Here is a 27,360-nt window from a genome sequence, read left to right as displayed (position 1 = left end):
GAATAATAAAGTTTTCAGCAATTTGGATATGGACCCTATGGATACGCTTAAATTGGCGGAAACAGAATCGACATTGTGGGCTGAGGCACAAGTTGTGAATGACCAGAGGATGCCACCACCAATAATAGATATGATATTGCCGTCGATCCCAGGAAGATGGTGTTTCACAGATGGCTCGTGGAAAGAGGGGGTTACTTTTTCAGGGCAAGGTTGGCTTAGTACTTTGGAAGGTTTTAATGGATTGTTGGGGGCGAGGAATGTTCGGGCTAGTCTTTCGCCTCTTCATGCGGATATGGAAGCGCTACTATGGGCAATGGAATGTATGAGGAATTTACGTCAATTTCAGGTCACGTTTGCAACAGATTGTTCTCAATTGGTGAAGATGGTTTCGGAACCAGAAGAATGGCCAGCTTTTGCAAATTATTTGGATGATATCAAGATCCTGAAAGAGAGTTTCTCCCGATCAGAGCTTATCTATGTACCACGAACGCACAATTCAAAGGCGGATAGTCTAGCACGCAGTGCTAGAAAGCAATCGTCTTTCGTCGTTCACATGGATGAAGATTACCCGGTTTGGTTTACAGAGTCAGTATGAGTCTGTATTGTTGATGACAAAAAAAAAAAAAAAAAAAAAAAAAAAAATTAACTCAAACAGGTTTAAATAGATGATTAATACAATTACATGAATCTAAATGGATAAAATTATTAAGAACTTAAAAATAAATGGGTTCAAACGGTCAAGACATAAATGTGTTCGCCAAAAATGAACCAGATCTAAATAAGGTGGATCTACCATTTTATCATTCTTAACAAAGAATTTGACAATTTTTTATTAGAATATGACAATGCATAATATCCCGCGCTTTTAAAGCGCGGATCAAAATCTAGTCTACTTTTAAATCCAGCACTGGTTGATAACCCGTCCCAGACTTTTATTTGGCCAGTGCAGTTTATAAAAATTCACATGTAATCTATTAAAATGGGCCATAATATTTTAGCAAAGGACCCTAATTTCTAACTAAATTTTGCATAAAAGATTTTGGACCATGTGCAAATGTGCCTTGAGCACATGCCCAAAGATGGGCATGTTGATAACTTAAATTCGTCTAGTGGTAAAGGGCTGGCAGTTGTGGGTACCGCCATGGGTTTGATTCCCTTGGCCATCCGCAACGCCTTAAGTGATAAGAAAATGCGGATCATGAAAGCTTCGTAGTGATTAGTCCTTAGTCCTAGAAAGCTTTTGGGATCATACCACGTTTATCAAAAAAACTTACATTTCAAAACACACACATTTTATATAAGATTTATTATGTGCCAAATTTAAACAAAAAAAAACATTCTTATGTGGCGAATATATAGATGTTTAAAAGAAGGCAATCATCGCCAAGTCATATGAGTAGAGTCTAGAAGACGATATTTCGTTATTTCCCATAGTTTACACAAGAAGTCATTACATGAAGATTATGAGCAAGTTTTCCACGGCACTAGAGACGAGATATGAAATTTTTGGTTTCATCAGGGTAAACACTAATACAGAAGTATATTGGAGGATAAATATATAAATATTGAGTAGGCTAGTTAGCCCTTCATTTATGTTATATGTAGAGCCATTACATGAAGATTCAAAATACGTAATGGACAAGAAAAATTAAGAGATTATATTTATTCTTTTACGCTTATGATTCCATAATAACAGCCATGAACTTTATTAATTTTGTACTCTTGGCTCGTTTAATAGAACTAAAACCATGGAATAACAAATATGTGCGGTTGAAGGTAACCCACAGTCTAATAGTATTTTATGCCTTAAGATAACCCTTGTGTTCTAAGTATGCAACGACTGTTTCAGCCATTTCGATCGGAGAAGTTCCCGTTCCTTCTTCTCCTAGAGAAATCTTCACATGGCAGAAAAAAAAACAAGAACATAAGGTAAAACACGAAAAGCTCAGGATCTAGATCAAGAACCAAAGTGATGTTCTATTACCTCACAGTTCAATGGTGGCTCGTAAGGGTCATCAATCCCGGTAAAACCTATGGAAACATTTCAAACGATAATATATCATCTCGGGATCTCACTGAGACAAAAACAAGTCACAAAAATTACAAACCTTTAATCTTTCCTGCACGTGCAAGCTTGTACAGACCCTTTGGATCCCTAGCCTCACAAACTTCAAGCGGTACATTCATGAACACCTATATATAATCAAACACCAACTTTACTCAAAATCTTGAAAACTTTCAATATAGACTAGAGAGATTACAAAAACAAAACCCATGTTCTCTCAAAGTACCTCAACAAAATCTCCCTCAGGAAGCAAAGTACGACAAGCGTCCCTGTCTCTTCTGTAAGGAGAAATCAAACTTGCAATGCATATGATTCCAGCATCCGCAAAAAGCTTAGCAACCTCTCCTAAAACAAAGCCAATTAAATGAGATTCGTTGTTAACGTTTTAAGAAGATTTTTTTAGTTAGGCTTTAGAGCTCACCGACTCTACGAATGTTCTCAGCACGATCCTCCGCTTTAAAGCTGAGATCACGGTTTAAGCCGTGGCGTACATTATCTCCATCGAGAATATAACAAAGTTTCCCCTTTTGGTACAGCTTCTGGTTCAAAGCACAAGCTAAAGTGCTCTTCCCTACAAATACAATAATGTTTAGATTTCACATAGACCCAAAACTAGATTGTTAAGTTTCCAATTTAAAACCGGCAGTGGGTGGAATGACCCAAATCTTTTATATATTATTTAAATCACTTTTATATTTCCAACATAGATATTTCGAAAACTATTGATAGCTACACAAACCTGAACCACTAAGACCAGTGACCCAAATCACACATCCTTTCTGGTCAAGCAACCTCTGTCTATCAACTTTCTCAACAGGACATTCATGCCACTTTATGTTCGTCGAGTTTCCGACCGTAGACAATGGTCCTTGCTTTTGTCCTAATCAAAAGTGAAAATAAATACTCTTGACATTTTTTCCCCCATGGGGATCAAAAAAAAAATATATATGAAACAAAATCTTGTATACCTGTGTGACCATTGACCGATTTTAGCTCAGGGAGAGATCCATTTTTGCTATGGCTCATGGTTTGAGATCCTTCCATGGAAACACAAGCACGAAGAACACCGACAGATCTCGAGTTAGTACTCAATGAATTGCTGTCGGATATTATCCCTTTGGGAGATGCGATTGGAAGGCCTAGAAACGATTTAGCTCCGATCATCATGAGATCCGAATTCAATTAGAGAGAGATCGAAGAAGAAAAAGCGGTAAAATAAGGAAATGTGTTTTTTGGGGGGGGGGGGGTTAAGAAAGTTTAATTAAGAAAGGAGGAAAATGTGACCGTTAAAAAGAGCGATTATTGGGTAGGTAAACTGGTGAAAATAGAAATGTTGTTGGCCACGTTTTTCTTTTTTTGATTTTTAAAACGATGTCGTTTTGTATATTGTTGAACTTTTTTTGGCCAAAATTGTTGGAAGTTTTTTTGGTCAAAATTGTTGAACAAATGTACTTGACATGGATTTGCATCTACATTCTTAGATTTTATAGGTAAAAGAAAAGAACTAGAACAAAGAATCGGACTTCTGTCAGACTAAATATTGGAAATCAAAATCGAACTTTAAATTATATTCTCTCTTTTCTAATTCCACGAAGCTAAATAAAAGTTTCCGTAGTACACAAGTCCCATGGACACAAGTGAAAATAGTAAGTAAGACACACGAGTATGCGTTACAAAAAGTAAAAAACCATTGAAAATTTCCAAACCTGTTTCAGCAAATACACTATTTGGTAGGTTACAGAGATACATAGGCATCAAGGGCCACAACGAGGAATAAATAGGTGGGACCGTTCCACTCTCTCAAGCACGTTCATCATTCACGTGGTTTGGGACCTCCGGTTGGTTGTCCAGTGGCATGTACTGTGCCATTATGGCTCTTATCTCTGAGTCCATGTATTGCTGTAAAACCAGACAGTCAAAACAGAAAAAAACATTCCCCCTAGCAACCGTGTTTAGGTCCAAAGACATCTCAGGCCACAAAACAAAAAAGGCAAATCAAAGAAGAGAAAAGCTTACCCTTAGTCTATGTTTGTAAACAAGGTACGCTCCACCGGCTGCAAGTCCCAATGATAACACTATAAGCCAAACGGCCGTCCACGCTGATTTCACTTGTGAACCAGTCTTGCCTAAATTTCAAAAAGAAAAAGAAACCTATTTGTAATGTATTCTTAAAACTCTAAGACTTGAAAGTTCATGAAAACTCACTGATGCAAGTGTCATGATCTCTGATGTAGAGAAGGTCACCGCTACAAGAGCACTCATAGCTTCCCCATGTGTTCTTGCAGCTACATTCCGGGCACTGACAAGCTTTCTTCTCTTTGCACTCATTAATGTCTGGTAAAAGGAAGCATTATAAAAGAGGATTAAGAAGTAGTGTCACACAAGTTTGGAGAGAGAGGGTCCTCTAACCTTCACACTTCTTAACACCATCTCCTTTGAATCCTGGTGGACACTCGCACTTAACACTGTCCTTGTCCTGAATGTATCACAAAACTGAGACTTGACTCTCTTATATTATAATACGGTGAGATTGATAGAGCTAAAAGTGAAGAAAAGCTAACCACACAAGCAGAGAACGCATGTCCATCTCTCTCTTCATGCCAACAACCTCCATTGTTGATCGTGCATCTTCCTGGCCCGCTTGCTGCAATGAAAACACCAAGCAACTATGAAATGTGACATCTAACAGAAGCACAACAGCAGCAAAGGCAAAGAATTTATCCATTTCCGTTGTAAAAGATGGAATATAAAGTTCAAAATTCTCGTGAGCATGCAACCAGCATTATATTTAAATTTTCATCACCAGGAAAATATGAGCTATTAAATACGAGCATATACCAATCGTTCTTTCTACAATCCGAGACAAGGAACTAGGCCTGGGCAAAAAACCCGGACCCGAAGATCCAAACCGGAACCAAACCCTCAAATAACCGAACCGAACCCGAAACTACCCGAACCGGCACGCGGAATGCCAGGCCTACAAGGAACTATATCAAGATATGTCGCTCTGTAAGTAACTAGACTAATAGTTTGTCATACTCTGATTGTTATTGAATAAAACAAGTCCATTAATTATAAACTACTTATTAAGATGACAAGAACACTCACGTTCACAGTGGCTGTATCCATCCCCTTTGAATTTCACACCATCAACCAGAGGACACTCGCATACTCTTCCCCGGAAAGTATCCTGCAAAATTACTCAGATTAATATATAATAATATATAACAGAAAAAACATTTGCGACGAATACCACACTATACCTTGCAAGCAGTTATGTTGGCTGATTTATCTTGCCAACAACCGCCATTGTTATCTAAGCACTCGTTTGACTCCATCTCTGTCATTTTGCAGTAGAAAATCCGAATTTCAAATTTCACATTTAAGTGTTCAAATTAACTGAACACCACCAGTATATACCTGTGCTCAGGCATATAGCTGGTTCAGTCGTCTCCTCAAATCCAGAACATAGGGCCTTCAGTACAGCACTCTTCTCCAACTTGCCTGCAAGGAAACATTTATTTAACAAGATGAACTTAGAGTATAGAAGTCTTACGCGACAAACCTCGGTACTGTCTGTTGTTAACAACCAATGTAGGCAATATGGTAACATCACCCCTTGAACCCTTTCCGACCTACACAACACATGTAAGTACCTCAAAGAACATCACAGCTAAGATGGATTATCATTTAAGTAATTTTACTTGAGCATCTTGTTCTTCCTTTAGAACTGGATTGTCCGAGTCAGCATCAGGGTCTCCCATACACTTGTCTAGTTTTCTACTATCAATTCCTGTAAATACATAAAAATATATATATCATTAAGTTCTTTAAATTTCCAACCTATAAATAGAAACACTCACCAAGAGATTTGATAACCGAGTCAGCACATTCTTTGTTGTATTTCTTCTCCTTCATGGGACATCTAATCTGAAAATCAGTGACGTAATCCCACCAGACCCACGGTTTCCCGGTCTCATTCGCCACCTTGTAAACGCAAAGCTGTCTCAAATTCTCCACAACCACGTCTTTCCCATCGTACCCGGAGCTAAAGTCCTGCTCCGGATCAGGAGCGCAGTACCTCCCCTTGTTGATACACTGAGACTTACACTGCCGACTCAGCGTGAACGCGTGAGGACAATACCAAGTGATGTAATGAGGCCTAAACTGCGTGTACCCGCCTTTCTCCAGAATCTGCGCAGCGCCTTTGAAATCTTTGACAAACTCCATCAGCATGTCGCACTTGACCCCGCACTCGTCGTTGCTGTTGGTCCAGAGCTCGTACTCGACGCGGGCGTCAGGGTGAGGGACGGCTTCTCTCCAGTCGAGATTCAAGTTCACCATGTCACCTCCGCTGATTGATTTCTTCAGCTTCTCGCCGAAACCTTTCGTGACGAGAGCAGAAGGTATGGTGATATTCTCAACGTATTTGGCTGATGAAATATCCTCTTCTGGTGTGTCCATAGTGATCAAAGGCTCATCAACATTGTCTGCTACGAGAACAGCGGAAGCACCGGCTTTTTGCGCGTTCCAGACCTTCAAAGCGAAAAAACAATCTACAACACAACACACATAATACAATCATCCATTAGGCTAATCCAATGTTCAAGAAATCACTAGGCGGTAGTTCTTATAGAAGATTATTGTTTAGACGAGCGCCTTAGATTGTTTGAGAAAATAGTTTTTTTTAGGTGCCTGTCTAGACCGAATTTTAGAACACTGAGCTAAGCTTATGCAGAAACATGAAAGAAAGGCATTACATTTCCTAAATCTAATCCGATTTGCCGGGAAAAAAAAAATATAGTGAGACTTTGGGCTAAGCTTATGCAGAAACATTAACAAAATTAGAAGAAAGGCATTACATTTCCTAAATCTAACATCAATTATAAGATACAAAGAAGTAACTCAAAGGAGTAAAAGGAGTTTAGAGTTTAGTTTTGAACCTCCACGATCAACCAAGAGGAAGGTAGGGAGAGCACCAGGCTGCGACTTAAAAGAAATAGAGAAATCGCTGAACTCTTTGCACGATTTCTGATTCTCCTTCGGATAAATTACGGTGCCGGCCATGCTTCCGCCGTACTGAGGGATCCCGAAGTTGCCAATCGCGCTGTCGTGAGTCCCCTTTATGCTCTCCGGGGAGGTCACCGATAAGCTGTTCTTCTCCACCACGAATCGAGCCTCGGAGCAGAAGGGTATGGAGAGGAGCAGACATGGAAGAAGAAAACAGAGGAGGTGGCTCTGCTTGTGCTGCTTCATCGTCGAGATCTCCGCCTCGACACTACGACCAAACTCAAAAGGATCTGACACAAAAAAAGGCACAAACTTACTCCTTGTCTGAATTGGAGCGTTGATTGTTGAAAATCACTCCTTGTCTGAACTCGATTGCAATATGCGAGTGTTGCCCGAGAAACACCGAGAAAATAAAATTCGGTTCTTTTTCTTTCCACGTTTCCGGTGCGAGTGAAGACTTTAGCCGACGAGGCAGAGTCAAAAATTAAAAAAAAAAACAAATGGGTCACCTAATTGACCCAAAGTATATCAAGGATTGTTTGTTTATCTAAGTTTGGATCTAAATGTTTTATTTTGATAAGAGTAAATTCATCATTTATTACTTTGAACAAATTCATTTTTATCCAAATGCATCAATTAGACTCATTTAGATGAATTATCAAGATAAATTTCATTTTAGATTAAAATTTTAAAACTCATTTTGATGATACTCGTTTTAACACAAAGCAAACATCAGTTCCATCTCTATTCACAATCCCTATAAATTGTATAGTGTTATAAGATAAGCATTGAAATGATCATCCACTTCTGTACCAAACTCAAGCACTATGATCATCCACTCATTTACCAACTCAAGCACTATGATCATCTACTCATCAAGCACTATGATCACCCACTCATTTACCAAATTAAGCACCATCTTTGTTATTTTATGTATTGTTGTTCACTATAAATACCATCACTCATCTCACTCTTTTGTACACCATAAACAAGAACAAGAGTTTATAATCAAAGAACCATTACATCTTCTTCTTCTTCCTTATAATAAACTCTCTCCCTTATACTAGTGTTATTTGCTTCCTACGGGTATCAAATTCTACTCTTATTTAAATTTCTCGATACTATAAATTATAAGTTATTTCTTAACACGTTATCAGCACGATCGTTCTGCAATTCGGTAAAATTTATTGTATCATATATACTCTGCTATAATGGTCGGTATACCGCATGTACTATTATTTATATTATGTTATAATGGCCGGAATACCGCCTATATTATTTATTAATATTTTAATTAATTTATTGGTCGGCCGAGCCACCTTATATTCTATTTATTGTTAACTGGACGGCCGAGCCGCCTTTATTTTCTGTTTGTTGTTAACTAGTCGGCTGAGCCACCTTATATTTTGTTTATTGCTAATTGGTCGGCCGAGCCGCCGTATAATTTATTTATTATCCTGCATTGACCGGCTGAGCCGTCGCATAATTTATTATCATAACAAAAAAATATTTATTCACCATAATTTTTATTTTTATCGAAATTTTATGAAATTTAATAGATTTGATTGATCGTTTAATACGATATTTTCAGACTGATTTTTAGTGCACTCGATTTAACCCCAACGGTCACAAAGAAAAATTTTCAAAATTTTTCTCTTTTTCAAACGGCTATGAACAGTATTTTCATCTATAAATACAACTCATTCTTCACTTCATTCACTCATCCAAAAACATTTCATCTCCTCTCAAAATTTTCAAATCGCAATGAAGATGAGTCGCTTAGCTTTAATTTTATGTGCGATTTATATTTTTTCGGCTATGTATTTTATTTTTGTTGGAGGAACCACTGATGAATATTTTGGCATTAACATCGCCTTATGTTTGTTTACGTTATATTTACTTGTTATTGCTTGTATGATTAATGTAAACGGTTTTTAAATTATGAAGTTCATAATAAATGGTTCATTTTAAAATTGCGAAATTCTAAAAAAAAAAATATATATATATATATATATATATATCAACGCTTGTCTATATGTAAGAATAATAGTTATTTGATGAATTAAATTTTGCTTATTATACTTTAATATGCTTCATGGTTTAATGGTATTAAGGAAACATACTTTATGATTCATGGTCTAACATCATAAAAGAAATTATTTGTAATCGGTTAGTTTTGTAGTCGATTAGTCTTTGGTCTAATATCATAAAAGAATTTGGATTATATGTTGATATTTACTAATGTAATGGCCATGTTTATATGAGCAAAATTTAAAGTTTTCAGGATTGTGTATTCTCTCGGAAAGATATGTACAAGCTATCAGCCAATTCAGAAACGTGAACAGCTGAAACTTTCATCGCCGATATACTTCTGTTTATAAGATAAGTATTTTTATGCTTTATATACAAGTTTAACAAACTTGATTAGATAAATCAATTTGCATGAAGTTGGCAGTGTATAAATTTGTTCATTAAATTGATTGATAGGTTAAACTTTGTTAAAAAGCATGAGAGTAATAATATAGTCTATATAATAATTACTATGAAAGTTTTATTTATTTTCTGATATAATAAGACACCTTTGTTAATACATATTTATATATATTTGAAATATTTTGATTTTATTACCATTTATATTGAGGATTTTAAGTTTAAAAACTTGACTCTAAAAGATCCACAAGTTTTGGAGAATAATATATATAAAAAATGTATTATCACCTGAAGTGATTACCTAAAGCTCATTTTGTATTTTGTGTTTAAAGATTACAAGACCTGAAGTCTGTAAATAAAGCCAACTATGTTGGATGTTAAGTTTAAAAGTAAAATTTCTTCAAGAATTTTTTTTTATGATGCATATATATTGAAAAATATCTATTGATAAATCACGTCTAGTTGATTATGATTCATTCTCCTGAAGAGAATATGACATTTAAAAAAACTCATAAATAGTGGTTTTAGACGTGAGCATAAATGAGGTCAAGGTCCAAAGATTTTCTTTATAGAACTCATACTCTCACTTAAAGTTGAGAAAATAAACATGGTAATAAAGAAAAGAAATTATGAATTCATCTGAAGATGAAAGAAAATTTATTGTGTGTACAATACAAGGTAGTAAAAACTTATAGAATGCTTAAAAAAAGGATATATATGATGCTCCAGAAGTATACATAGTATTACTGCACATAAAAATTTAATTTAAAGTTCTTAAGAATGCAATTTAAAGTTCTTAAGGTATTGTATTTTTATAAGTATCAAAAGTTAAAAGGATCTACGAAAAATACATAACCCATGTAGGATATGTTGTTGATTTAGAAAATGAGATACATTCGAGATTGATAAACCTGTAGTATTATAATCTCGAGGGGAAGAGTTAAAGAATCTCACTTTTTATGATAAGTCAAACATCCAGAAGATTATGTTTACACTAAAACTAAGATTGATGAATTTTTCTCAAAGTAAATCCGTAAGATTTTGAGACACTTATGTTGAGACAATAAGCAAACGAAATGATATATACATTTCAATCAGAAATAATTCTCAAAGCAGTATAAGTATTTTAGAGAAAATATCTACAGCCTCTTATATATTGTACTACACAAAGATTAGTATAATGAAGATAAATGTATAGTAAACTAGAAGTTTACATTTGGCATGAATCAGTTAGACCATTTTGGTTCATTAATAATGCGAATATATACTTAAAGGTCATATGCATAGTCATATAAGAACCAGAAGATTCTTCCGAATGATTTGACATATGTTGCTTACCCATAAGATAAAAGGGTAATATGGTTTTCACCAGCCAAAATAAGATATTGGCATAAATAACGAAGATGTTAGTGGACTGATCACCCACTATGCATTTTTATAATATTGGTGAATTCACTTCTTAAAGTCTTTAACGACTATAGCACATTCACTGAGATAAGTGCTAAACATTTTGAGCAACACTGGTTCGCATCAAGCCAATAAATATTCACTAGTTCTCCCCCATCATTGGTATAGGATCAGAAACCAATCATTTTCATCTAAGAATGTTGGATGTTGCTCCGCCACAGAGCTTCAAATGAAGATGTGTTTTCAAACGAGGTTGGAAATATATGTTGGATATAAATCTCTATTGACACTTAAGAATCCAGAGCCATCCCGAAAAGTATAAGTAAGGCTATACATGAATTCTAAAAGTGAGTTAGTACTTCCAACATAAGGGGGAGAAAATAAACAGCTGGAAAAGAAAATAAGTTGAAATGAATTATCATTGATCCTCGGGCTAAACACAATGTGAAATAGAAGTCCAAAAGATAATTCATTTCAAAACTTACTAAAGCAGTTGTCAGACACGACCCATATAAATATAGTGATCAAGTCACATATACCAGCTGTAAATGCTCCAATAAGAATAAATGTTCTACAAGAACAATATCAAACTGCTAGTCACGCCTGCAGCGTGGTAGACAGATTGGTTCCCAAGATAAATCCTCGTAAATGAAAAGGAGCATATATTGATAATGGTCAAAACGAGGCAATATAGTTTTGTATGATCTCCAGAAGAGAAATTAAACATGACTGACGAAAATTCAGGTACCTGAGACAAATGAAGAGATCTCAATAAGTTATGTCATGTATGAAACAAAATGGAACCGATAAGAAAATTGACGTCGATGATATTATACATGCAAAGTAGCAGTTGATATAATAAATGAGAAAGAGGATCATGAAAGAAAGTCTATTGAAAAGTGTACACAAAGAAATGATTGGCCAAATCAGAAAGATGCAATAGACAAAGATATAAACTTCTTGTGAAATAGAGAAGTATTTGGACCAGTAGTTCATACACTAAAAGATGTAAAACAAGTGAGATGTAAATGAACCGTTGCACACAAAGAAGGATCAATATGAAATTAATTGTGAAGAGACATAATTTCATGTGGTAGATGCAACTAGTTTTCAAGTTCCTTATAGTCTGGTAATAAAGGATGAACTTGAATAAAACAATCCACTTAAAAAATGTTAATCCCTGAAAGTATAATCCATGAAGGATTGATGATATCAAAATCATGTTCCCGGGAACTCTGCATATTCGATCGAATTGAAACAAACTATTTTATGGGATATATGAAATATTATAAGGTTAACAAATGTATCCATTTATATTTATCAAGAGATTATAAATCAATAGAATCATGATTTGAATATAATCAAAACTCTTGAAGAGTTATAGAAAAATTATGTTTTGGAAGAAAACTTTTGACAATACCATATTGTTTTTATGTATTCTAAACTGGAGATCTAAAACTGAGATGTTATCATAAAGATCCTTAAAGTATTTTATTTAAGACGCTCGTATATGTTTGGTCCTGAAATACCATACGTAAGAGTGTTATTTGAGAAAATTATTAATCTTTTTCATTACTGAAAGATGTAATTTCATATGAAAAGAAAGAAAATCATAATAGTAACTTCTATAGTTACAAATGAATAATTCGTATGTACGAGGCGAATCTCTAGACGATTGTATGTAAGAAATTTGGTTTGAAATCCAAATAGACCAATAAACTATTGTCTAAGTCAAAAGAGAATTATGGACAAGAAGTCTAAAGGCCCTAGATATCATAATAGAAATGAATAGAGTTTATTCTCTTAAGCTCAATTCTCTGAAGAGAGTTGATTGGAATGCATATCCTGAAGATATTGTTTCCAGGGAAAGAAATATGATAGTAAGTGTGGTTGTACTCTTTTTCCTTATCATGTTTTTTTTTATCCCATTGGGTTTTTCCATGACAAGGTTTTAACGAGGCAACAAAGAACATACAAAAGATAGACACCCAAAGAGAATGTTACAATTTGAGAGATGAAAATCTATCATTGTTCTAAAGGTTCTATGACTACTCATTCGAGGGGGAGCTTACGTAGTTGTACTCTTTTTACTTTTACTACGGTTTTTCCCATTGGGTTTTCCATGACTAGGTTTTTAACGAGGCACCACGTAATACAAGATGGATGATCAAGGGGGAGTGTTATAAGATAAGCATTGAAATGATCATCCACTTCTTTACCAAACTCAAGCACTATAATCATCCACTCATTTACCAACTCAAGCACTATGATCATCTACTCATCAAGCACTATGATCACCCACTCATTTACCAAATTAAGCACCATCTTTGTTATTTTATGTATTGTTGTTCACTATAAATACCATCACTCATCTCACTCTTTTGTACACCATAAACAAGAACAAGAGTTTATAATCAATGAACCATTACATCTTCTTCCTCTTCCTTATAATAAACTCTCTCCCTTATACTAGTGTTATTTGCTTCCTACGGGTATCAAATTCTACTCTTATTTAAATTTCTCGATACTATAAATTATAAGTTATTTCTTAACATATAGATCGTTTTTAAGTCATGTGCTAGAAGATTTGTCTCTGGAGATTTTGGAGCTTACATGGAAAAGCATTTTGGCTAGTGGAACACTTTGTATTAAACAAAAGACCATAAATTTCCCCTAACAATTTTGTTTCACTTTCAGTACCTTTTTATCGTTTGATTTTAAAATTCACGTTACGTGAGCACTTCAGGTTTGATAATGGAGTTTGCAAACAAGGACATATCATGTTTTATATACTAATGGAAAAACAAGGTCATCCATATTTTCAGCTTGAAAACCCACTTGTTGCTAATAATCTTTCTTCTTTTCTGGTTTTTCAACCAGCTTCCAAGTCTGATTGATCTCCAAAGAGTCCATCCCTTCTTGCATTCCTTCGTTCCATAAGTTCCAGCTTTTACTTCTTCTTGCTTCTAAATAGGATTTAGGTTCATCCATATTTATCTCTTCTGCTGTAGCTAGAACATAAGCCACGCAGTCTAAATCATTGAACCTAGAAGGCTTCTTCACTTCTCTTCTAATTCTGTCTCTCGCAAGAATGTAGTTATCTAGATTTTCTCGTTCATCTTCGACAGCTTCTTCTTCACTTTCTGAGCTTGAGATTCAGTTTCCGAATTTCCTGATGCTGGAGAAACTCCACCTTGAACTGAATCCTCTGTACATGTGTCAGTAGCTGCGTTTGAAGGTCCTTGAATCAGCACCGGATTGAACGTCACTTTCTTTGTTGTCTTCTTCTTCTTGCTGATTTCTTTGACGTCTTTAAACATCTCTTCTTCGTTGAAAATCACATTCCTACTAACTGCACATCTCAACTCTTCTGGTAGCAAGACTCGATAGCATTTAGTCCCCATTGGATATCCCATCAAAACTCCTTTCATTGCTCTTGAACTGGTTTTGGCTTGAGTCACGTGAACATAAGCTGTGCATCCAAACTTCCTTAGATGGTTTAGGTCCGTTTTAGTTCCAGACCACATCTCTTCCGATAGCTTGAAGTTGATTGCTGAACTTGGTGATCAGTTGATCAAGTAGACAGCCGTCGAAGCCGCTTCCATCCAGAACTTTTTCTCTACGCTTGCCTCTGTCAACAGACACCGAACATTCTCCATGATCGTACGGTTCATGCGTTTTGATACTCCGTTTTGTTGTGGAGTATAGACGCATGTCATGTGTCATTTGATCCCTGCTTCATTACACAAAGTGTCCATCTGTGTATTGCAGAACTCTAATCCGTTATCCATCCTAAGACACTTCACATTTTTGCATGTCTCTGTATCCACGTTTGCATTCTTTTAAGTTCTGAAACACTTCATCCTTTGTCTTTAGGAAATAGATCCATACTTTCTTAGAAAAGTCATCAATGAATGTAACGAAGTAGTGGCAGCCTCCGAGACTTTCAACCACCAAAGGTGAACCCCATAAGTCTGAATGGATGTATTCTAGGACTTCCTTAGACGAATGATTGCCCTTTGGAAAGCTTAACTTATGTGATTTGCCCAAAACACAATTCTTGCAAAACTCCAACGTCTTCACACCCTTCTCGTTTAAGTATCCATCTTTGACTAGGATATCCATGCCCTTTAAACTCATATGTCCAAGTCTAGAGTGCCACCTCTTAGTCATATCGATATCAGGCCTTGCGAATGCAGCTTCACCATTCAATACCGTTCCTTGTAAATAATACAAGCCATCACAGTATTTTCCAGAAATAACCTTCTGATCTCTTTGTAAAACTGCACCGTGAAGTCTTTGCCTTCGTATCTGCATCCCATCTTCTCCAGAAAACCATAGGATATAAGGTTTCTGCCCATTGTTGGCATGTAACGCACATCAGTGAGAATCACGCTTGATCCATCATCGTTCATGATCCTAATCTTCTATATCCCTTTGATCTCGTTGATAGTGTTATTCCCCCATCAAAAACATCCTCTCCTTCCATGTCTTCAAGATCAAATAAGACATCTTTATTTGGGGTGATATGGAATGTGCAACCAGAGTCAAGTACCCACTCGTGCTTAGTAGCTTTCTAGCTAGCCACTAATACCAATGGTTCCTCCTTCCTTGCCACACGTCCAACATTCTTTAGAGAACTTAGGTCTTGATTTTGATTTGTTTGTGCCCTTAGATCTAGCTCTTCAAGTCTTGTCGTTCTTCCTCTCACCTCTGCCCCTGTTGTCGCCAGCAAACAGACCCTCCGAGTTACCTTTGGACTTGTTAAGAAGTCCCTTCTCCCTTAATTCAACTTCCTTAGAATAAGCCGAGCTTGTAAAATCACGGACCGTTAAAGTCTCCTTTCTGCTACCGTATTTTAAAGCATCAACGAGAGACTCGTATTGCTTAGATAAGCTGGTTAAGATCTGAATAACTAGATCTTCTTCATTGATCTTAATATCCAGACTTGCTAGATCAACCACAAGTTTCAGAAACACGTCCAAAATTTCCGTTCTGAAACCTGCATATCTCTGCTTCATATAGATTCAATTAGGTAACATCTTGGTCTGATACTCCGCTTTTAGAGCCTTCCACATAGCCAATGCCGTTGGTTCATGCATGACCTTCCGTAGAATAAGATCAGATAGAAACATACTGATCAGATTCTTTGTACGCAGCTCCCAATCTTGCTCCTTAGGATTAGGTTTAGTATCCTTCTGTTCTTCACCTTCAACATCCGTAGAAGAAGTTTCCTCCTTAAGAACAGAACCCAAACCTACTATCTCAATCTGACATAGCATCTTACACTTCCATAGACCAAAGTCACCCTTTCCATCGAATTTCTCCACTTCAAATTTCCCTGAAGTTGCTTTCATCCTCTATTAACCCGTAAACTTTGTTTCCTTGTTTGCAGGTTGCTGTAACACACCGTGACCGTCAAGTTTCAATACCAACGAGCTGAGTATTCTTCACCACACCAGATAAGAATTCTCTTTGCTTGTTTATTGAACCTTGCCTTCGAATCTCTGTAACTTGGATCTCTATTAGCCTACGCTCTGGTACCACTGGTAGAGAATCGTCCTTGGCTATTCTTGTTACAAACAAATCGACACACCAATATGTTTGGCGAGTTCTCTCCAAACCGGAGACAAACATTATATCACTATGAATCGAAAAGATTACAAACCTCGCATTAGTTGTGTGTTCTATGAGAGATTATATGTTTTGTTGTCGTATCTAATAATGAAAGCCTAAACCTCTATTTATACAAAATTGTTTAATGTGATTCTTTGACTATAAAGCTTTATAAACTTTTTGTATAAGGATGAAACTAACTCAATCTTCTTATCTCTTCGGATCTTGTACGAAGCCCAGTAGCCAGCCCAGAATAGTCCAAGAGACATCAAAGCCTCACAATTGATTTTATAATCTCCAATATTTACAAGAAACTTTCAAAGTACAATCAGGTTGAATTCTCGTAAATAAAGTAAAATTGTCGTGTGTATAGTTGTTGTATATAAAACATTTGTCATAATTTTTAATCCGATGATACATTATGAAAGTTTTTGAGATATTTTCAAAAATTTTAGTTACAAAAAAAAATGATACAATATGAAAAATACGTGTATTCCATTTGGATTTTGTAAGCTTGCGTTACGTCGACAAAATGAAAACCTGGAGCATTGATGCAAAAAAGAAAATGAAAAACTGAGCCACGTGGAAAATAAAAGGCCCAGCAGCAGTAATGGGGGTATTCGGAGAGAGGTTCGAAGAGGAAAACCAAAAGAAAAAGAAAAAAAAAATCCCAAGAAGAAAAAAAAGGTTCGAAGAAGCTTCGGAACGAAACCAATTCCACCTAAAATCTCTCTATAAATATTTGCTTCTGATTAGAAATTAGGAACCCTTTCTTGCAAAATCGCCAAGTTCGAATTTTCTCTTTCGGGTCCCTTTCTTCTTAACTCCTCCGCTGAATCTCACTCTGTTTCCTTCTTCCCCCGATTCTTCATCTCTGATTTTGTCTCTGGGGTTCGTTCGCTATTTTGGTTTAGGTATGCGAGTGGAAGAAGAAGAAGATAACATGGTGCCTCAAGGAAATGAAGCAGACGGTGAAATGGTACTCGATACGGCGTCGTCTCAACATCAGGAGGAGAAGCTCGTTATTGGGTATGCTTTGACGTCTAAGAAGAAGCAGAGTTTCTTGCAACCCAAGCTCGAAGTTCTTGCTAGGTAATACCCCTTTTCTTCTTTTCTATATGTTCCAAGAACGTTGTAACAATCTTTACTTTACTTCTTTTCCAAGATTGTTTGTTTCCTGTGTATGGTCACTTTGGTCCATTGTACTGAGTATGCAACTGTTTTTGTATTTGGATAGATTTAGTATGCTTGTGGGAAGGAATCTCTTTGTTTCTATGGGAATATTCCCTTTATATTTATCATTTCGATTAGTTTTCCACTTGGAGGTCAAAATGTCTTCATGGCTTGACTTATGATTTTTAATTCTTTTTGTCTCATTTACTTTTTCTCATATCTGGTAATAGTTATTTTAAAAGAAGATACTGAAAATGAGCTCTTTCGTTTCATGTTTACAGGAAGAAAGGCATATCCTTTGTTTCCATTGACCAGGACAAGCCTCTCTCTGACCAAGGCCCCTTTGATGTCGTTTTGCATAAGGTTTGTGGTTCTTTGCATCTATCCTTTGCTGCTGGAAAGTTAAGTTTTTTTTTTTTCCCCCTTTGGAATCTAATGGATTGTTTGCTTGCAGTTACTGGGAAATGAGTGGCATGATGTTATTCAGGTTCGAGAACAGTACCATCAGATCTTTTGTTTCTACAACAGTATCTTATGTTTCTGTCTCTGTTTTGTAGGACTACCAGCAAAAGCATCCAGAAGTGACCGTGCTTGATCCACCAGGTTCAATCCAGCGTATATACAATCGACAATCTATGCTCCAGGGTCTTGCTGATTTGAATCTTGCAGAATGCGATGGTAACTAACTACTTTCTAACTGTTGCAATCTTTAGAGTAGGATACTCTTATTAATGTATACCGTGAAAATGATGATGTGTTTTCTTTGTAGGCATGATATGTGTTCCAAAACAAATGGTTGTGTTACAAGATACAACATCAAGTGCTAATGAAGTTGCAAAAGCCGGTCTCAAGTTTCCACTAGGTATGAGTCAGCTCACTTATAACTAACTATTTGGACAGCTGATTAAAAAAACTCAATTTTGTATTTACTTGTCTTCCAGTTGCAAAGCCACTTTTGGTCGATGGAACTGCAAAGTCACATCAGTTGTTCTTAGCCTACGATTGTCTCTCGCTTGCAAAACTAGAGCCCCCTTTGGTTCTTCAAGAATTTGTTAATCATGGTATCTGGTTTACCTTACACCTCAATATGTGATATATTGCAATGAGGTCTTGACACCCACTTTTTTAATGTCAAGGTGGAGTTCTCTTCAAGGTTTTTGTTGTTGGTGATGTGATAAGGGTGGTCCGACGTTATTCTCTGCCGAATGTTAGTAATGTTGAAAAAGAGAAAGTTGCTGGTGTGTTTCAATTCCCGAGGGTATCATCTGCAGCGGCTTCAGTTGACAAAACAGACTTGGACCCTCGTGTTGCAGAGCTACCTCCAAAGCCATTACTCGAAGGGCTTGTGAGAGAATTACGAAGCCGATTGGTATGCTTTATAAGAGTCTGATACAATTGTTTATCCATTGTAAGATCTGTGTTTTTTTCTGGTGTGTAGGGACTCAGGTTGTTCAACATAGACATGATCAGAGAACATGGGAGCCAAGATGTGTTTTATGTCATTGACATCAACTATTTTCCTGGCAAGTTCTTTACCTCCTTTTTTTGTGAAACTCTCTATGGCTGAATCAGATAATGTCAATGTTATTCAATTGCAGGGTATGGAAAGATGCCAGATTACGAGCAGGTGTTCATTGATTTCTTCCTGGGACTGGCGCAAGCGAAGCATGAGAAGGGACTGTGTGTGAAAAGTGGAATAGATATGTGAAAGGAGGTTGAAAGTGATAGAAACCGCTTGCCTTCTTCAAATATTTGTGTTGAGATATGATAGCTATGTACAGAAAATAGCTCTTCCTTGTTACTAGCAGTAGCTGATAAACAAGTTTTGATTGGTGATCACATACATCTGTGTTCTTTCTCTATGTCTGATACTGCAAAATTGCCATTCTCCTATTATCAACCACATCACGTTGCTTTCCTTTGCTATCTGAAAGATAATTTTAGTAGAACCAAAATTTTTGAGAAGCAATACATGATGTGCCGGATTGGGTCTTTAGTATTCTTTTAGGGTGGGCCTCGATTCCCTCATTTATCAGATAGTTAAAACTTATGATTTTTAACGTTAAAACCCCTTAACTATCTTTATTTTGGATAAAAACCCCTAAACTAAGTATTTAACGTAAAAGTCCCTAAATTAACTTTAATGAAGTAAACCATAACAGGTTATAATTACCAATACTACGGGTAAATCATTAGTTTAGGGGTTTCTACATTAAGTAAACATAGTTGAGGGGTTTTACCATTAAAAATCAAAAAAATCAAAATTTTATAATATTATCTAAAAATTAGTAACTTAAATTTTCAAAATTAGCAACTTAAATTTTCAAAATTAGCATTTTTAATTTTTTTTTGTAAATATTTGAGTTTGATGTGTTCTTAGCATCAACATTATATATGTATAAATTAAAAATGTAAAAACTGAGAAAATATAACAAAAATTATATAAAGAATTTAGACGCAGTAAGACTTTCTTCCCTAACTTCCGGATCAGACATATTCCAAGAGCATAAAATACTATGGCGGACAAACTTGCAAGTAGTGCGAGGAGTTCTCCTTCAGCTATGTTATATGTCGATTCAATATTTTCGGTTTGGCTTTCTGAATCGCGCGGTCCAGTTACTTAGTTCTCGCTTATGTTGTCAAAAAAAAGTTACTAATTTTTAAATAATATTATAAAAATTTTGATTTTTTTTTGTTTAAAAAATTTTTAAAGGTAAAACTCATCTACTATGTTTACTTAATGTAAAAACCCCTAAATTAAAGATTTACCGGTAGTAATAGTAATTATGACCTGCTAGGGTTTAATTCATTAAATAACATTAGTTTGAGGGTTTTTTCATTAAATACTTAGTTTAGGGGTTTTTACCCAAAACAAACTTAGTTGAGGAGTTTTAGCGTTAAAAATCCTAAAACTTGCTAAAATGTCTGCAATGGCAAATCGTAATTTACGTGCTTTTCGTGTGTGATTTAAACAAATCGCATATTACCATGAAAAAGTTATTGTTAACATTTAATAGAAACACAAACGATAAATGAAATAGAAACATTTTATTTGATGAAACCAAATTATCATACTCATTGGAGTATGGATAAAATATATGACTATCGTAGAAACTCTATAAATTAATACACTATAAATTAGTAATTTTTTTCGGTCTCGAGTTGGAGCAATTTACAATATGACACCATCTGATAAATAATAAGATAATTTATTTTTTAAAATTTTTATTTACATATATATATATGGTTCCATTAAAATTATAAATTAATAATTTATATGTATAATTTATATAAGTACAACCAAAATCTTATATTATTTATTCTATATTCACAATGGAATTCATTTCTATATTTTCTTAACATTTCAATATATTTTAATAATACGTAGTAAAATTATATTTAAATTCTATGAAACACATTTCATATACACCAAATAATATAATAAAAAATAATTTATAATCCAAATTTTAAAACTTAATTAATGTATATCTGGTAAAATTAACTATTTTTTATTTTATAAAATATAAATTAAAAAAAAAGATATCTAAAACATCATTTTTTATAAATTAATAATTCTATAAATTAATAAAATAATTTTAGCATTATTAATATATAAAAAATTTACTGTATAATTGTGTAGAACTATCTTTTTGGGCTCTAAATAGTAAATATATTTTTACATGTCGGAAAATATTAAAAAATACGTGCAACGTCAGAAATAAGAGAAAAGATTATGTAATTTATATGTGACATTTTCTTTTATTCAGCTCAAAAGTTTTGGACACATTATGGAAAACAGAGAGAATCATTTCGAAAAGCGCACAAATAGTTTTTTCGTAAACAGAATTCCGTCGACAACTTTCCTCTGAGAACTACAAGCTTTACTTGGTGCTACGATGAATTGTTGGAGTCAAGGTCACTCAAAAGTTATCTTTGAAGGAGATAATGCTATCGTCATCAATTTGGTTACGAGGAAAACAAAAAATGTTGATGTCTTAAACTGGTTACCAGATATATGGAAATGGGAGCAAAAGTTCCAGATCATACAACACACTTGGACAAACCGGGGATCCAATTCATGTGCTGACTTACTGGCCAAACAAACAACACCAACACCAGACCGAGTAGAATTCATATATCATGCTTATGTTCCAAATGTAATACGTGATACCATAACACTTGGCTTTTTTGATCATTAATAAAATCAAATTTGATGGAAAAAAATTTACTATGTTTTTGTAACCATGATTTAAGATATGCCTGTATTTTATGACAACTAATTACAAAACATTTTGTTGCAAAATCGTGTCTATGTTGGCTTAAGCTTGAAGAAAAAAAGAAACTTGATAAATAAGTTAACTTCTAATCCTAACGAGTTATGGTTTAAAAGATTGAGAAATATCCAAATATGTTATACCTAATGAGTTTAGGAAATTTGATTTATATATAAGGAGATGTAGGGGTGTTGCATAACTTATGAGTTGAGAGATTGGGTGAGAGATTATGAATTGTGTGAGATTGAGAGAGCTTGAGGTCTTGAGTTATTTTCCTCGAGATATTAATAAGAGAGTTATTCTTATTAAGCTTGATTGTGATTCTATATGTGGTATCAGAGCAACGGGTTCAATATTGGACCTCTAATTAAGTTCAATCCCTAAAATTCGGATTTGAGCAAATGTTATGGGGAATTTTAACGGTTATGGCGTTCAGGTTAGATTCACTGGAGTCTTACACGGTCGAAGAGATGACGACAATGAGTAATATTGCGGTTCAATCTCAAGGAACCCTCGCAGATTTTTTTTTTTTTTTTTTTTTTTTTAAGTCTATAAAAAAGAAGATCGCAAGTGTTGAAAGGCATGATTCTGAAGCTGGCATAAAGAAATCGAAGAAGAGAAAGAAGCACAAGAGGGTTTCTGGTGGATATAAGATATTAAATACTGAAAGCTCCAAAGTTAGTGAAGGAAGTCGAAGACATGAGAAATCTCCTCTGCTGTATTATAAAAGGACAGGGAAAGCTTGGAAGAGGGGTTACCTGCTGTATGAAGTTAAAACCGATGAGGACAAAGGAGACGAAACTGACGAAGAAACTTCTGATACAGAGGAAGAGATCATAGTTGTTAAAGTCTGTGAGTGGATTGATTCTTTGGCTAAGTTATGGAACCGTGACCCTGAGTATCTTGATACAGGGCAGAACGATGATGTTAAGAAGGAAAAGAAGGAAAGGAGCAGCAAGAAGGTGAAGCTGAGCATGGAAGATGTCAAAATTGATAAACCTAACGCTGTATCGAAATTCAGAATCACGGATCGGTTGAGGGAGAAGCTTCAAGCCACGACTTTTAATATAGTTCTTGGTGGTGCTACAAACATTACTGCTCGTGGTCTAGATATCAATGACGTCCAGTTAATTATCCAGTGTGATGTTGAAGATTATATCAATTGTTCTGGCCGAATAGGAGGAGCTGGTAACACTGGAGTTGTGGTTATGTTATACGGTTCTAGAAAGTCTGGCGTGTCCAGGATTGAAAAACAAGCTGGTAAAAGGTTTGAACATGTTTCTGCACCACAGCCTAACGATATTGCCAAAGCTGTTGGTATGGAAGCTGCTGAGAAGATTACACAAGTCTGTAACAGTGTGGTGCCTGCATTTATGATGGCTGCTGGCAGGAGAAAGTTATCAGCGTCTGCACCTCTTGATGAAGAACATGGTGGAAACAACGCTGGTGGGGGAAAGAAATCAAACAAAGTCACTAAGAGGAGCGGTGTGAGAACAACGAAGAAGAAATTTATAGCAAAGGATGACCCTATAGAAGAAAGCTCTCAGTTTTTGGTAGATAGTGATGATGTTTCAGACAGCGAAAGTGACACAAAGGAGCCACTGAGAACTAGAAAGAAAGCTTCACCAGCAGCAAGTTCTTCTGATGTGGAGGAAGGAAAAACAGAGAAGAAAGTGAGACAGAGGACTCTTAAGAAAGATAAAGACGTGGAGGATGGTTTAGTCACTATACTAGTAGTACATATGATGAGTTAGTGATGCCAAGGAAGCCTTGGCTGTTGAAGCCACTGATGCCGACAGTAAAGGAGAAGAGATTGATCTGAGCAAACATGAAAGCGAAGATATCAGTCACACGTACGGGTGGCCTCCTCTCGTGTGTTGTTTAGGATCCGCACAACATGTTTTTGTGCCATCAGGAAGGCCAGCAAACAGGTTTTTGGATTGCGAATTCAAAACCGTTGAGGCAAGGGTAGAGGCCTTTCATAGAAAAGAAGAAGAACTTAAGAAAGAGCTCGAGATTGTCAAGAATCAACATGCTTCAGACTCAGCTGTTCTTCTGTTGGTAACCCAAGAGCTTGAGAAAGTTAGCTTAGAACTGGCCGCAGCTAACGACGCGCAGAAAATACTAGCAAAATGATTTCCATCCATGCAGGGAAAGTAGACATCTTTTCATCGGAGTTGATACAGTTGAAGGTAATACTTGATTCTAGTCAAGAGAAAGAAACCATCTCCGACAAAGAGATAGCTGTTTTGAAAAGTGAGCTTGAGAAAGCGAGAAGCTCTGAAGCAGAGGTTAAAGAACGAGATAAGATCATTGAGAAGCTTGATGCTGAGATAGAAGTTTTTAAAATGGCAAGGTCCCATGCGTACGGCTTTGCTGACCAGTGGTGTAACAAAGCCATAGAACAGGAGGAACAGTTGGAAGAAACCAACATGATGAAGAAATATGCCTCAGTCTCGCTGGTGTCTTTGATAAAACAGCTGGAAGGAAGCAATACACGACTGCAGGTTATGGAGTGTGAGGTGACTGCTCTCAAGGATAAGGCCAAGCTAATGGCGAAGGTAGGGCTTAAGCAAAGTCAGGTTCTCGAGAAACCTGAACATCTACTCGAGACTGCGGAAGAGTTGTTATCTAAGGTTGAGAAAGAGGAAATAAAATTAAAGACTGAGCTTGAAACTGTCAAGGATGAGAAGGGTAAGACCTTGTCAGAGCTGGAGAGGTCGAAAGAGGAAGAGGAGAAGAGCGAGACAGCAATGCAGAGTTTAGCTTCAGCGTTGCACCAAGCGTCGAGTGAACGCGTATTGAAAAAAAGGTTGTTGAGCCTAGGTGGTCAGGATTACGAGACACATGTAGAAGATAGGAAACTGGTTATTAAGTCAACAAACGAGAAGTAGGAGAAGATGCTTCACGAGATGGAACAAACCAAGAAACCGTTTGAGAGCTCAACGGTAGATTGGGAGATGAGAGGTATTGTTGAAGACTTATCGAAAATGGAGTTCAAGCTTAAGGAGGAGAATGTTGGATTAAGTTCGAAGAAACAAAGAAACTTGATAAATAAGTTAACTTCTAATCCTATGAGTTATGGTTTAAAGGATTAGGAAATATCTAAATATATGTTATACCTAATGAGTTTAGGAAATTTGATTTATATATAAGGAGATGCAAGGGTGTTGCATAACTTATGAGTTGAGAGATTGAGTGAGAGATTATGAATTGTGTGAGATTGAGAAAGCTTGAGATTTTGAGGTTATTTTCCTCAAGAGATTAATAAGAGAGTTATTCTTATTAAGCTTGATTGTGATTCTATATGTAGTTAGTTATGTGACAAAACCATATCATTTGTAACCACGAACAGACACGAATATTCTTATTTTTCCCTACTTTCGTCATTCATTGTTCATCATCATTTCTTAACTAATTCAAAAATGCTATACATCCATCATGACTAAAGCCTGACTAAACTGATATTTCTACTAGTGTTATAACATTCAAATGAAAAAAAAAAACAGATTTTAGAACGAATATGATCCTGATGTTTCCAATATAAAACGAACAGATTTAAAAACTTGTATTTTCTTTAACAAAATAAAATATTAATCAATACTATTAAAACAGAAGGCCCTTTTTTGAGGTGCCCTCCTATTTCAACAGTATTTACAGAATCATGCCACTGAAATATTTTAAAGCTATGATTTTTATTAAATTCTGTTTTTCCCTTTTATTCCAACAAAATAAATATATATTTACCGTATTATCTCTCTCTTTCATCGATAAAAAGGCTTTCCTCTCCAACAATATTACCTTATTTCTCTATCCTTTTCAATCAAATCACTAAAGCATATCTTAACCATCATAGATGGAGCTTGATGCGGTGTTTTGGCTCGCTTGCTCTCCCCTTGCTCTTCTTTTACGACCATGGTGAGGTGAGGTATATCAAATTGGTTGAGGTGAAGTTTAGACATCTTTCAGAGGCGGGCTTTGATCTTATTTTTCTTATTCTCAGGTGAGGATTCTGTTGAGGACGGCGAGAAGTCGAGGAGAAGGCTAGATCAGAGTTTTGTGAAGTTGGGTAGTTTCTTGCTCCATCATGGTTGTGGTTTCGGATCTGTGGGTTCCATGGCGATTCAAGGTGCGTATTCCACAACCCCAACGCTTTTGTAAGTTATCGCCGCCGGAGTGACCGATTGAGAACGAGCTGAGAATGAATCACAACTCTGGCTGGAGGGAGGTGGCTTGAAAGTGTTTGATCTGAGAACTGTCAACAAACTAGTGAATGAAAGAGACGAGGACTCGTCGGTGGGGTTAGGAGAAGTCTTCATGCTGAGCTTGAACTTGATGGAGCCGACTCGAAGGGAATAAAAAAAAGTGTTTAATGATTATAGCTGGACCCAGCGAAGGGTTGCCTACGTACCCCGAAAGGGGATCAAGCCAATCGTAGTTCTACAACAAAGGATCACAAGTGCCTAGATGAAAGCATGTGTTGAGGTTTTTTCTCTCTCTAAAAGTAGAGAGAGATGGAGGAGAGACCAAAAGAGAGTCCAAGCCAGTCTCAAAGGAGGTTGGCTCCTTATTTATAGAAAGAAGAGGTCTAGGGTTTCCTAGTGACCCCCCTTTTAAATGGGCTGAGCCCATTATCTTATAAGCCTTGTTGGGGACAAAGTCCATGTCCAACAGTAAGCGCCCCAGTTCGTTGAGAGAGATGAAGTTGATCTCAATAAATTTTGCGAAGAGGGTTTATAAGAAAATGGACTCAGTGCTTTACCCATGTCGCAGACGATTATCATGAATGGGCCGTCATGGTTAGGTTGCCATAGATGAAGTGTCATAGACGGACCGTCTCGGGCGAGCTGTCATCGATATACTTCTGATTCCGATCAGACTTCTTACTCCGGGATGGTTGCGCGAACGATCTGTGAGGACAGTGTTCTGAACTATCGGAACAAGTTGCCATGGATGAAGTGTCAATCGACAAACTGCCAAAGACAAGTCGCCATAGACATCATCATGAACGTACCGCCATGAGCGAACCATCACAATCAAATCGTCATGGGTGGACGTGTCTTCGCGGTATCACGTCATGCTCGACACTTAGGAGCAATCCGAGTGACTGCGAGAGAGCGATCCAAGCCGAGTAACTGCGAGAGAGCTATCCGTGACGAGTGACCGCAAGAGAGCGAGTCGAGTCACCGCGAGAGATCGATCCGAGTGACTGCGAGAGAGCGATCCAAGCCGAGTATGTACGAGAGAGCTATCAATGACGAGTAACCGCAAAGAGGGAGTCGAGTGACTGCAAGAGAGCGAGTCAAGTGACCGCGAGAGATCGATCCGAGGGACTGCGAGAGAACGATCTGCGCCGAGTAACTGCGAGAGAGCTATCCATGACGA

At 36.4% G+C, this 27,360-nt stretch overlaps 4 protein-coding genes and 1 pseudogene across 4 annotated transcripts; 2 read left to right on the top strand and 3 right to left on the bottom strand.

Moving 5' to 3' along the window:
- Nucleotides 1-1,637: 1,637 nt before the first annotated feature.
- On the bottom strand, nt 1,638-3,328 carry LOC106416260 (adenylyl-sulfate kinase 1, chloroplastic). The gene is made up of 7 exons (XM_013857113.3): nt 3,034-3,328; nt 2,805-2,945; nt 2,487-2,636; nt 2,292-2,410; nt 2,109-2,193; nt 1,985-2,031; nt 1,638-1,895 (listed from the first exon to the last, which is right to left on the bottom strand). The coding sequence occupies exons 1-7, from the start codon at nt 3,230-3,232 to the stop codon at nt 1,800-1,802; spliced, it is 837 nt and encodes a 278-aa protein (XP_013712567.1). The 5' UTR covers nt 3,233-3,328; the 3' UTR covers nt 1,638-1,799.
- A 290-nt stretch (nt 3,329-3,618) lies between these two features.
- Nucleotides 3,619-7,590, bottom strand: LOC106415524 (vacuolar-sorting receptor 3). The gene is made up of 12 exons (XM_013856265.3): nt 7,009-7,590; nt 5,929-6,621; nt 5,770-5,858; nt 5,631-5,700; nt 5,486-5,569; nt 5,329-5,405; nt 5,174-5,255; nt 4,627-4,709; nt 4,475-4,541; nt 4,271-4,399; nt 4,082-4,191; nt 3,619-3,964 (listed from the first exon to the last, which is right to left on the bottom strand). Exons 1-12 carry the CDS (start codon nt 7,319-7,321, stop codon nt 3,866-3,868), a joined length of 1,896 nt encoding a protein of 631 aa, XP_013711719.1. The 5' UTR covers nt 7,322-7,590; the 3' UTR covers nt 3,619-3,865.
- Nucleotides 7,591-15,597: 8,007 nt separating this feature from the next.
- LOC106413245 lies at nt 15,598-16,269 on the bottom strand. Its single transcript, XM_013854056.1, has 2 exons — nt 16,018-16,269; nt 15,598-15,924 (listed from the first exon to the last, which is right to left on the bottom strand). The coding sequence occupies exons 1-2, from the start codon at nt 16,267-16,269 to the stop codon at nt 15,598-15,600; spliced, it is 579 nt and encodes a 192-aa protein (XP_013709510.1).
- An 871-nt stretch (nt 16,270-17,140) lies between these two features.
- LOC106412019 (inositol-tetrakisphosphate 1-kinase 2) lies at nt 17,141-19,619 on the top strand. Its single transcript, XM_013852907.3, has 10 exons — nt 17,141-17,336; nt 17,443-17,620; nt 17,983-18,064; nt 18,156-18,188; nt 18,259-18,379; nt 18,471-18,563; nt 18,643-18,762; nt 18,838-19,070; nt 19,140-19,224; nt 19,300-19,619. The coding sequence occupies exons 2-10, from the start codon at nt 17,445-17,447 to the stop codon at nt 19,407-19,409; spliced, it is 1,053 nt and encodes a 350-aa protein (XP_013708361.1). The 5' UTR covers nt 17,141-17,336; nt 17,443-17,444; the 3' UTR covers nt 19,410-19,619.
- A 2,762-nt stretch (nt 19,620-22,381) lies between these two features.
- Nucleotides 22,382-25,769, top strand: LOC111209045 (annotated as a pseudogene).
- The last annotated feature ends 1,591 nt before the right edge of the window (nt 25,770-27,360 follow it).

The sequence above is a fragment of the Brassica napus genome, chromosome C3, assembly GCF_020379485.1.
Source record: "Brassica napus cultivar Da-Ae chromosome C3, Da-Ae, whole genome shotgun sequence".
Lineage (NCBI taxonomy): Eukaryota > Viridiplantae > Streptophyta > Magnoliopsida > Brassicales > Brassicaceae > Brassica > Brassica napus.
This window is presented reverse-complemented; position numbering and strand designations above follow the sequence as displayed.

Bases quoted from the DNA above. Each gene is read 5' to 3' on its own strand.
- LOC106416260 (XM_013857113.3), bottom strand. From the start codon at position 3,232: ATGATGATCGGAGCTAAATCGTTTCTAGGCCTTCCAATCGCATCTCCC. The intron at 2,946-3,033 runs GTATACAAGATT...ACTTTTGATTAG, and splicing joins ATCGGTCAATGGTCACACAG to GACAAAAGCAAGGACCATTG. The intron at 2,194-2,291 runs GTACTTTGAGAG...GATTATATATAG, and splicing joins CTGAGGGAGATTTTGTTGAG to GTGTTCATGAATGTACCGCT.
- LOC106415524 (XM_013856265.3), bottom strand. From the start codon at position 7,321: ATGAAGCAGCACAAGCAGAGCCACCTCCTCTGTTTTCTTCTTCCATGT. The intron at 5,701-5,769 runs GTAAAATTACTT...TGTGTTGTGTAG, and splicing joins AGGAAGAACAAGATGCTCAA to GTCGGAAAGGGTTCAAGGGG. The intron at 4,710-5,173 runs GTGAGTGTTCTT...TTTTCATTGCAG, and splicing joins TGGATACAGCCACTGTGAAC to CAAGCGGGCCAGGAAGATGC.
- LOC106413245 (XM_013854056.1), bottom strand. From the start codon at position 16,269: ATGAAAGCAACTTCAGGGAAATTTGAAGTGGAGAAATTCGATGGAAAG. The intron at 15,925-16,017 runs GTCATGCATGAA...TATATGAAGCAG, and splicing joins CTGATCTTATTCTACGGAAG to AGATATGCAGGTTTCAGAAC.
- LOC106412019 (XM_013852907.3), top strand. From the start codon at position 17,445: ATGCGAGTGGAAGAAGAAGAAGATAACATGGTGCCTCAAGGAAATGAA. The intron at 18,564-18,642 runs GTATGAGTCAGC...CTTGTCTTCCAG, and splicing joins CGGTCTCAAGTTTCCACTAG to TTGCAAAGCCACTTTTGGTC. The intron at 19,225-19,299 runs GCAAGTTCTTTA...ATTCAATTGCAG, and splicing joins TGACATCAACTATTTTCCTG to GGTATGGAAAGATGCCAGAT.